Source organism: Strongyloides ratti, assembly GCF_001040885.1.
Source record: "Strongyloides ratti genome assembly S_ratti_ED321, chromosome : 1".
Lineage (NCBI taxonomy): Eukaryota > Metazoa > Nematoda > Chromadorea > Rhabditida > Strongyloididae > Strongyloides > Strongyloides ratti.
Genome location: NC_037307.1, coordinates 8,556,432 through 8,568,445, shown reverse-complemented (window position 1 = coordinate 8,568,445; position 12,014 = coordinate 8,556,432). Strand labels below are relative to the sequence as shown.

The window sequence follows — 12,014 nt, the reverse complement described above, 5'->3', positions numbered from 1 at the left end:
AAAACAAATTTTTAATAGTTATTTTCTAGTTAATTTAAAAAACAGTTTTAAAATTTTGTAAATTTATTCTTTATCTATTAAAACTCATAATATTATGAAATTGTATAATGTTCACAAAAAATTGGTTTCAAAAATATTTAATATAAAATTTAAATAATTAAGTGTTGCCATATTTATTCAATTATTGTATATTTTTTGAATAAGAAGATTATTTAAAAAATTCTTTATGATTAGAAGTTTCTAGAACGTTATAAAGTTTAGTGAAATTCTATTTCAATTTTACTAAAAATAAACCTTCATTTATTTAACATTTAAAATATATCATTTAGTTGATCAATTGAAATCATAGAAAAATATGTATAAAAAAAAATAAAATAGATATATTCAATCATAATCATACTAATTAAAATTATATTTCTTTTTGAATTTATCTAAATTTCTTTGTTAGTACAAAGTACATCCATTAGATATATAGTATAGTAACATCAGTTAATTTTTAAGAGAGTCATTTACATTAGAATGTTTTTTTTCCAATAATTTGATAAAATATGAATATTATTTAAAGAAAATGATAATTTTGTAAAAAATCTGAATAAAGAGAGAAAAATATTCAATTTTCTATCATTCGAAAAGTTATTAAATTCTCGTGTTTTTTAATAAAAAACAATTTACTATGTTTCTGGTTTTTAACCAATTCAAAACTCTCTGGCTGCTACTTCTGATAACCTTCACACAATGTGAAGGAAGTATTCATTGGACATTTTTTCCTTCGGTTCCTAAGGAAATGAACAAAACAACATTTCCAGTCAACATCAATTCAAACTCTTCATCGAATGTAATTTTATTGAAATGTCCAGACAACAAATACAGGCATTTAACTGTTAATGACACTTTTACCTTGGACGATTCATCAGACTTTAGAAAACTAACGATACGCACTGAAAGTAAAACTTTTGCATGGACACTGTTGGGATATAACCTGTTTGGACCTCACCTAGTTCATTGTGGAGTTTTTGGAAAGGCATTCAGTGACGGAAACCACACGAACTTTAATTGGAAGTTCAATTTCAATTGGGAACTCGCACCAAATCCTTATATGGTGGCAAAACGAATTACAATAAATAACCAACTACTTCATCCTGACGAATGTGGCAATGATGAAAAAAAAGTTTTAAAATTCACAAAGGACAAAACAGGGAAGATATTTCAACTCCAATTAGTTAGAAATAAATTGAAGACACGGGATGAACTGCCATATGTAAACAAACTCTATTATTTGTTTACAATACCTGAAGATACTTATGAAAAAGAGATTGTAGAACCTTGTTTGATATATCGAGCTATCAATGATATCCCAGAAATTATAGTCAAAGGATACAATTCAACGTTAATAAAGCCGAATGGTACAGATATTGATGTTATAAAATTTGACTATTTGGAAAAGTTTCTTGAAATTCAACTGCTTTTAACAGATCAACCAAATCTTAAAGATTTCTACAAAAACGAAGAAATTTTAATAAGCAAACTTTTATACACAAAGGATGGAGTTAAAGAAGTGCCAAACTCCAACAAAACTACTAAGGGTACCTTCTCATTGAATGGATATGAACTTTTAAAATTCTCCTATGATTGCCCGTCGATTGGAAGAAACCGTATGATAACGAAGATCCTCTACTTCGCACCACCACAAGAAAACTTTACATATCCATTGGAGTACATTCTTTACTCATCAAATGAGACGGTGGTCAGACCAAATTGTTCCATCAATAGATTCAGTTTTGGATACCTTTATTCAGTTGATTACATTAATAAAAAGATAGTTAATCTAACTGAGTTGAATGTTAATGGAGTAGCAAAAGATGGTTTGTATCGCTCTGGTGATTTTGTCTTTACATCAGAAGTAAAAAATTTTAATACAACATTAAAATGCCTTTACAAAACACCTAATGGAGAAGTCACTTTAATTCACTCGTTTTTACGTAATGACAAACCAAGTTCTGAAAAAGCTGAATCAACTAATAAGAATACACAAAAATCAGGATTTGAAAAATTTAAGGAAAAATTTGGATTTTTTGGTGCAATTTCTATTATTGTTGGAAGTGTCATTATTGGTATTTTAATTTTTATTGGTTTCTGTGCACTAATATTTCTTAAACAAATAAAGTTATATATTAGAAAAAAGAAATTAGCATCTAAATATCCCAATGTATTTGCATTGTGGAAAGAAGTATCAAATGCAAATTTGGAAAAGTACTGTAAGATAGTTCAAGATGAAAACTATATTCCGGATATATTAATGAGGCAATCGTTTTTAAAGAAAATAGAAGGTGATGAAGAGGTTGATTACGATACAAGTACTCGTTTTGATTCGTCTTTGGTCAAATGTTTTAAATCAATCTCTGAAGAAATAAGAGCTCATTATATTAATGATATCTCACCAGAAAGAAATTATATCATTTCTGATGGACCAACACCTGAAAAAATACAATATTTTTGGGAGTTACTTTACAAAGAAGATGCTACAGTTGTTGTTGCAATGATTTATCACGATAATGAAGATAACCCAGAAACAAATAATAAATTGTTATATTGGCCTGAAAAAAACCAAACTTATGGAAATGTTACTGTTAAATTTTTGGAAGAACTGCCAACGAATCTTATATCTGTTAAAATTTTAAAGTTTAACATGACTATGAAGGGAGAAAAGTCAAAGGAACTGACAATTTTTCATGTCAAGGATTGGAAGGAATATACAATACCAAATACGGATCTGGATTTCACCAAATTACACTCAGAGGTTTCTGAATGTGCTGGAAATAAGAATATTCTTGTCCATGCTTCACGTAATGCTGGATCAAGTGTATTTATTTTTACATATTTTTGTTGTATTTTGGAAATAATTAAAGCTGATGTCTCAATTTTTAATCCAATGGAGATTATAAAAGAAATTCGTGAAAAGCGTTATGGTGGTAACATTTCTTCTATAGAATATGCTTACTTATTAAAAGCTCTTATTACATATTTTTTTGATAATATGATGTTATTGGACACAAATAATAAAAGAATAAATTTTACCAACCAATATGACAATTATCTTTACAAGTTGAATGCTCCTAAAGGCAATATGGATAAAAGAATCAAGCGTTTTTTACTATTTATTAGTATTCTTGATGATGTAAAATTGGATGAACTTTGTGTACAATTTGATAAAGTAGGAATTATAAGTGATAATGGTCTTAAAATAAAATGTAAACGTTTCTATGATGCTAAACAAAAAAATCGTTACAATGATATACCATGTCTTGATAAAACATCAGTAAATATTAATGGATATGATTCTAAAAATGTACTTGGTTATATACATGCTAATCAAATGATCTATAAGTATGGTGATGAAAAGGAAAGAAAAATTATTATGTGTCAGGTAAGATATTAAAATTAATTTAACTTTATTTAATGTATATTTTTTTAGGCACCAATACCAACAACAGTTGATGATATGTATGACATGATTTTTAGATACAAGATCGGAATCATTGTCATACTTGTTAATGAAAAAGAAATAAAGGAACAAAATAAATGTTTTCCTTATTTCCCAACAGATGCTAAAGAAATAAAAACAAGTAGATTTACTATCTTGTATATTAATAAAAAATTTGATAATGAAAATCATATTATTGAATATGACTACACAATTTTTAATGATCAAAATGTATCAAATAATTTTAAAATTCTTCAATACATCAATTGGCCTGATAAAAGTAAGTTTATTTTAATAAAAAAAATTTATGTTATTTATTTTTTTTAGGCATACCTACAGAAAGTAAAACTATTCATGAACTGTACAAAAAGATTATAAATCTTGACAATAATTGTCAAATAGCAATTCATTGTAGTACAGGAATAGGAAGAACTGGATCATTAGCATTAGCTATTTATATGATTGATATGATCAATTCATATGTAGCTTATGATCCAATAAAATTTTTAGAAACTCTTAGATCATATCGTTATAAAGCAGTTCAGACTAAGATGCAATTTATCTTTTCTCTTTCAATTGTTTATGAACATTTCAAAAATAAGATAGATGAAATGGATCCTGATGCTTACAAAAATTTTACAACAATGTCAAAAAATATCTTGCGTCAAAATAAAGAATATAAAGGATAATAATTTGTAAAAATAATTTTTAATATTAAAAATAGTTAATAAGATATTATGTTTTGCTATCAATATATAACCATAATATCATTTTATAACCATTTATAATTAATAAACTTTAAAAATATAATTTGTTTTCATTTAAAATAATAACATACATTTAAAAAAATTTATGAAGTTAAAAACAGTTTTAACATTATAAAATTTATTTAATTTTATAGTTTTCTATTTTATATGTTTTCTTTTTTTTACTATAAATTCATAATAATTTTAAATACAAGACTAATAGATCATTTTTTAAAATTTTAAAAAATATTTATGGTTTTTTTCATTCAAAAGAATTTTTAAATGATTTGTTTAATGATACTTTTTGTTTCATATTTCAAACATTTTTATACATCTTCTTCTAGAATACAGAAAGAAAAAGAATATGTTCTGGAGAGCTTGTTGTTTAATTACAAAGAAATCATTTAAAAACTATCAAGAAGTTTTTGAAAGATAAATATGTATTTGATAGAAAGTATATTAATAGAAATTTAGTGTTGGAATGTTATTTTTTGAAGCATTAAAATTAAAATATTTTTTAGATTCACTGACGTGCTGGATCGATAAAAAATAAAATAAAAAAAGTATTAAAAAATGTTTTAAAAATTTAATTAAATATATAACAATTTGAGTATTTGAAAGTTGATAAACAGTAAAAAAAAATCTTAGAAATTTCTTTTCATAAATAACGAAAATTATCATATAAATTAAAATAAAATTTTAAAATAAATTGACGAAAATTAGTAGTGGATTTTTCAATAAAATTTTTGTTAAAAAATAAATTTTAAAACTATTTATTTTTATTCGTTTATTTAATATGTTAGATTAAAATTTATATAAAATCATTATTGTATTTTTAAAACAAAATTATACATATACTTATTATTCGAATTTTCAAAAGAAATTTTTAATATATACGTGACTCTAAAATTAGGCCATTGTTAATTATTTTAAAAATTCATCTCATCTTAGAAACTATTGAATGAATACAATAGCATATTCAAATTCCAAAAAAGATGTTTTTCTTTGTTCATTTTTTTAGAGGTAGAATCAGAAATCTAGAAAATTTTCAGCCAATTTTTATATCTCTGAAAATAATAGTGTTACAGCTATGAAAATTAATATTCTAGAGTAACATTTGAATAGAAATCGAATAAAACTACTCACATCTTCATAGGGTCATTATTTGCTGAGATACTGAAAAGTCGAGAACAATGAATATTTTAGAAAAATTTCCGCCCTTGGTTATATCTTGCTTCAAAATCATGATAAATTCAAGCAGATTTCTGCAATCGACTTCTAATAAGTTTTCATATAGGGTCTACCTTCAAAATATTTTTATACCTTTAACCATTTTCGAGATATAAAAAAATGGTGACAATAGATTACGCGCGAAAAAATACCAAGTTTCATATCTCAAGAACGGTTGAAAATTTAAAAAACTTTTCAATGTAGGGTATATCTAAAATCACGAATGAAGCACAGCGCATCTAATTTCATAGACCTGTGACTTCAATAACTTGAGTTATCACTACATTCTCAAAACTCTATTTTTAAATATAATTCTTATCATATCTTCATTTTTAGAAGTCCTATGAAGATGTGAATAGGCTTAATGAATTTCTCGTAAAAAATTGATCTAGAAACAAATGTTTATTTGTAAAATATCTCATTGTATCATGGAAGTTGAAATTTATAAAAAAATATTCCCCAATTTCGCCCTCAACTTTGATAGCTTATAACTCATGAAATTTTAATTTTAGAATATTGTTGATTATATTCAAAATTCATCTCATTTCAAGGGCTATCGAATGACTATAGTGACATTTTCAAATTCAAAAAAAAGTTGTTTATTTTTGGTCACTGTTTTAGAGGTAAAATCATAAATCTAGAAAATTTTCAGCCAATTTTTATATCTATGAAAATAATTATGTTATAGCTGTGAAAATAAATATTCTAGACTTACTTTTGAATAGAAATCGAATGAAAGTAGTCCCATCTTCATAGGATAAGTATTTCATGAGATACTGAAAAGTCTGGAACAATGAATATTTTAGAAAAATTTTTGCCTTCATTCATATCTCACTTTAAAATCAAGATAAATGAAATCAGATTTCTGCAATCGTTTTCTAATGAGTTTTTAAATAGGGTCTACCTTCAAAATTTTTTTATACCTTGAACCACTTTCGAGATATAAAAAAATGGTGACAATGGATTACGCGCGAAAAAGTACCAAGCACAATATCTCAAGAACGGTTGAAAATTTAAAAATCTTTTCAACGTAGGGTATGTCTTAAATTACGAAAGAAGCTCAGCGCATCTGATTTCATGCTTCTGTGACTTTATTAACCTGAGTTATCGCTAGTTTCTTAACACTTTTTTTTCAACATATTTCTTATCATATCTTCATTTTTAGAAGTCCTATGAAGATGTGAATAAGCTCAATGAATTTCTCGTAAAAAAATGATCTAGAAAAAAATATTTATTTTTAAAATTTACATTATTATCATAGAAATCGAGATTTAAAAAAAATATTCCACAATTTCGCCCTTCAACTTTGAATCCTTATAACTCCTGAAATTTCAATTTTCAAATATTGTTGATTATATTCAAAATTCATCCCGTTTCAAGGGCTATCGAATGACTATAGTGTCATTTTCAATTTCCAAAAAAAGTTGTCTTTTTTTTGTTATATTTTTAGAGGAAAAATCGGAAATCTAGAAAATTTTCAGCCAATTTTTATATTTTTGAAAATAATAAAGTTGTGGCTATGAAAATCATTTATCTAGACCTACTTTTGAATAGAAATCGAATGAAAGTAGTCCCATCTTCATAGGATAAGTATTTCTTGAGATACTGAAAAGTCGGGAACAATGAATATTTTTGAAAAATTTCCGCCTTTGGTCATATCTCGCTTCATAATGAAGATAAATGAAATCAGATTTCTGCAATCGTTTTCTAATGAGTTTTCATATAGGGTCTACCTTCAAAATATTTTTATACCTTTAACCATTTTGGAGATATAAAAAAATGGTGACAATAGATTACGCGCGAAAAAATACCAAGTTTCATATCTCAAGAACGGTTGAAAATTTAAAAAAGTTTTCAACGTAAGGTATAACTTAAATTACAAAAAAAGCACAGCGCATCAAGTTTCATAGTTCTGTGACTTCGTTAACTTGAGTTATCACTAAATTCTTAAAACTTTTTTTTAAACTTATTTCTTATCATAACTTCATTTTTAGAAGTCCTATAAAGATGAAAATAGGCTTAATGAATTTCTCGTAAAAAATTGATCTAGAATAAGGTATTTATTTTTAAAAATTACAACATTATCTTAGAATTCGAGATTTAAAAAAAATATTCCACATTTTCGCCCTTCAACTTTGAATCCTTATAACTCCTGAAGTTTCAATTTTCGAATATTGTTGATTATATGCAAAATTCATCCCGTTTCAAGGGCTATCGAATGACTATAGTGGCATTATTAAATTCCAAAAAAAGTTGTTTTATTTATTTATTTTTTTTTTAATTTTAAAATTACTTATTTTTCTTTATTTATTTGTTGTTTTAGTATAAAAATTTTTATTTAATTAACATTATAATTTAAAAAAAAATTATACATATGTATAACATTCAAATATTTAAAAACATTTCTAGTACGTCACTGACTCTAAAAATTAGCCATTTATCGTAAATAAAAATAAATTTTAATTTCAAAAAACGGTAATTGTTTGGTTTTTGATATTTTATGTATATAAATATTTTAGCAATTAAAAAAAATGCCAAAGTTTAATTTAAGATCATGCAATATTTATTTTTCATTACGACTACTTACATCAATTGTATCAAGAATTAAGATTGTAATTGTAGCTGATAAAAACTTTTAAAATCCCTTATATGTTAGCAAACTTTTTTTTATTACATTCATAAAGCACATTTTCATTTAAAAAACATTTCTGGGTAATATTGAAGTTTTGGTAGAGTTATTTTTATATTATTTTTATGTTTTCAATGTAAAGTTTCTAATTATTTATTCAAATTTTTGTTAGTTGTTTTTTTAATATGCTAATTTTTAATTATGATATTTTTTAGTTTTTAAAAATAGTCGGTTATATTTCTGACAATAAAAGCAATTGAAATCAAATGTTATGTAATTGTAAAAAAATATCTTTATGAATAGCACGTTAAGATTTTATTTAAAAACTTAACTCTGAAATCTTCTATCAGAAAAATAAAAAATTACATTTCTAGTTTCTAAAACTTTTGAAATAACATGAAAGAAATTTTTTTATAGATAAAATCTTGAAAACTGTATTGAATTATTTAAAAAAATTGTATATAATACTTTAACTAAAAAATAATAATGTATATTCAAATTTTTCTTCTAGCAAAAAATTTCATTTAGGTAACTGATAAGAAGAACGAAATAGTAACTTATTTGAAAATAAAGTTATTCATAATCTGATTTGATAGGATGATTGAGGCAAATTTAAAACACATAATATTTAAAGTTAAGAAAAACTTTCAAATTTTAAAAGTAGTTATGAAGATTTAAAGCTAAAATTTATTATTATTCTTATTTTTTCGAAATAAAAATAACACATATTTAGTTTACGTATAATTATTATTGGCGATAAAAAAACACTTAAAGTAACAATGCTAGTTTATTAATATTTTTTTCCCTATTATAAATTTAAATATCATGTTTTTTGTTGTAAAAACATTAATATCAAAAATGAAAATATGGAATGTAGTTTAATGATTGTTAAACTTTCTCATTTAAAACACCAAAGAACAGAATGTGCCCATTTACATGGTCAACTTTATGTTACTTCTCACAGTTTTATTTATTTTCATTTTAATGTTTTAAAGTTATTATGTCATAGAAGCAATTGGTAAAAAAAAATAAATAAGAATGTTAAAAAACAGGTGTGGTAATATTAGGAGCATTAAAAAATTTCCTGAGATATTTTATTTGACGTCACATTGTCATTAGACTTGTTAATTTTTTTAACAAATTCAAGTAAAGTTTATGTAATAAACTGTTACACTATTATTATTTATTAATTAATCAATTTTTTATTCAAAATATATATTTTCTTATGATAAAGTAAATGGATTTTATTGGTCACATTATTAGTTTCTTCAATTATAATTAATAGTACAACTTTGAGAAGATGAAATCTATTATAATATACTGATATTGTTTATGAGAACTTAAAAATGCACTTTATTTTTGTTGTATAAATATTATTATAATTAAAAAAGTTAAATTAAAAAAAATAAAAAAGTATATATTATAATTAATTATAATATTAAACATTTTATTTTTTACTATTTATACAAGTACAAGTCATGCACTTTAAATTTTTTTTTTCTAAATTAATTATATCGATTAAATACTGTAATAATTTAAAATTGCAAAAATATTTATTAAACATATATTAAAATAAGTGTAAAGGTTCAAAAATAAAATATAATCATTTGTTGAGCTAATTAGTAAAAATTTATTTTATAAAGACTTAAAATATTATACATTATTGTAACATTTCCAATGAAACAGTTTATGGGTCATCTATTATATTAAAAGAAGATGACCTAAATAATATTTTAACATTTTTCTAACAAACTTAAAATAATTTCACTATCCAATTTTCATTGATTATCTTTTTTAAAAAATGAATATTTACTCTTTTACTTTACTAATAGGTAATAAATAATATTATTTTTAATTTAATTAAACTTTTAATTTAAGTTTTGATTGTTTCAACATATGGAAGATATATTATAAAGAGGCAAACATTTTATTATGATCCTGAATTGAAAAAATATGCACAAACACATTCTGGAACTACTTACTCTCATGGAACAGCTTCATTATATGGTCCAGAAGAATGGGGAAAATGGTATGCTAGAACAATGATGAGGTGGGGTGGACTTTCACATTTTGTTCCTCCACATTAATTATATATATTAATAAAAAAAAAATTTATTTAATCTTATTTTGATTATTGAGGTAAAATAAAGTACTTTTATATAAATATTGTTTATTATTATAATTGAATTTAAGTAATAATGTTACCTTGGAGACAGTAAAATTTTTTTAAGTACCTAAAAGTAGGCAGAACTTATTATATTTATAACTTTTATTTACGTAATATTCTCACTCAATGCATAAATATGCTTCTATTTTTTTTTTTTCGTTTCTCACTTTAATTTAAAAGCATTTTATTATTAAAAAGACATAATAATAATATTAATATACATTTATAATAATTATTTATTAAATATTTAACATTAAATTTGTTTACCATTAGGATATAATTTAAAATTTTTTAAAAATATGGTAAAAAAACGGCATTATACATGGAGGCGAGTGAATGGATTTACTTATCCTATTCATCCATTACAAGTATTATTATGGGTTATATATCTTGTTTTACCAATACCATCTGCAATCTCTACATTTCCAATGCCGTTATTTCCTTTAACTCCATCTATTGTATTATTGTTTCATATTTTACTTATTATACTAATATTATATTTATCAATATTTGATCCCGGTATACAAATAAATAATCTCCCACGAGAATATAACAGAGAAAATGGTCATGTTATTGAAAATTTAAAATGTCAAATATGTTTTCATAATGTGTATGTTTATATAATTTTAATTTATTAAAATATTTTTCTTAAGGGATCAAACTACAAAACATTGTAAAAGTTGTAATAAATGTGTTGCTGGATTTGATCATCATTGTGTATGGTTAAATAATTGTATTGGAAAAAAAAATTATAGGTAAATTAATTTTCTTTTTTTTTAAACATATTTTTAGAGCTTTTTTTATTTTGGTTTTATTAATGGCAATAACCTCATCATTATCATTAGGAATATCCATTTCATTATTAGTTATTTATTTTACTGATTATCAACGTTTATTTAATTATGATAATGGTAAGTAAATTATTAAAATTTTATTAAAATTATATTTAGGAGATATAAAAATTATTTTTTTTACTATTAAACCACAAATTTGGCTTTTTATTGCTTCAATTGTATTAATTATAAATGCTACTCTTACTGTTGTAACAGTTAACCTTCTTCAATTTCATATTATTCTTATTAAAAGAAATTTAACTACTGTAGCATATTTAACTATGTATTCTAAAAAAAAAGTAAAGTTTAGATTAATATATTAATTTTATAATTTAATTATAGACAACAACAGGGACAAAAACAATATCTACAAATGTAACATCTAAAAGGCAACCTTTATCAAATGAAATAAATAGATCAAAAAATTCAGCTCCATCAGTACATAGTTTATCAATAAATAATAATAATAATAATGATAATAAATATATAGTTAATGAAAATGTTAAAATTAAAACTCCTGATATTCTTCAAAAACCAATTACACAATATAAAAAAAAGACAAGATTTCCTTATCGAACTAATTTTGGAACACTTTTCAATGGTAATAAACAATATTTAAATAATCATCGAATTTCTCCAACACGAGACATTCATAAAAAATCACCATCAACCATTCTTCCTGAAAGACATACTTTACCTATAGTACCCTAAGACACTTCCAGTAATTATATTAATATTTTATAACATAATAAAATTCCTTAATATATACATATCAAACATCAACTAACGACATTTAATTAAAATAAATTATTTATTAATATTTTTACTTTAACTATTAATTTCATGCTGAAATTGGAAAAATTCTTAGAAAAGATTTATTTATCTTCCTGCAAATGCCTCCGATGATCCAGTTATTCTGTAAGTATCT

General features: G+C 23.4%; 3 protein-coding genes across 3 annotated transcripts; all 3 read left to right on the top strand.

Moving 5' to 3' along the window:
• Positions 1-784: 784 nt before the first annotated feature.
• Positions 785-4,170, top strand: SRAE_1000267400 (Protein-tyrosine phosphatase, receptor/non-receptor type domain and Protein-tyrosine/Dual specificity phosphatase domain and Protein-tyrosine phosphatase, catalytic domain-containing protein; the record flags this gene model as incomplete). The annotated part of the gene is made up of 3 exons (XM_024649778.1): positions 785-3,424; positions 3,473-3,761; positions 3,809-4,170. The coding sequence occupies 3 exons, from the start codon at positions 785-787 to the stop codon at positions 4,168-4,170; spliced, it is 3,291 nt and encodes a 1,096-aa protein (XP_024503621.1).
• A 5,717-nt stretch (positions 4,171-9,887) lies between these two features.
• Positions 9,888-10,173, top strand: SRAE_1000267300 (Hypothetical protein; the record flags this gene model as incomplete). Its single annotated transcript, XM_024649777.1, has 2 exons — positions 9,888-9,918; positions 9,965-10,173. 2 exons carry the CDS (start codon positions 9,888-9,890, stop codon positions 10,171-10,173), a joined length of 240 nt encoding a protein of 79 aa, XP_024503620.1.
• Positions 10,174-10,552: 379 nt separating this feature from the next.
• Positions 10,553-11,797, top strand: SRAE_1000267200 (Zinc finger, DHHC-type, palmitoyltransferase domain-containing protein; the record flags this gene model as incomplete). Its single annotated transcript, XM_024649776.1, has 5 exons — positions 10,553-10,863; positions 10,907-11,008; positions 11,046-11,164; positions 11,204-11,385; positions 11,429-11,797. The coding sequence occupies 5 exons, from the start codon at positions 10,553-10,555 to the stop codon at positions 11,795-11,797; spliced, it is 1,083 nt and encodes a 360-aa protein (XP_024503619.1).
• Positions 11,798-12,014: the final 217 nt, after the last annotated feature.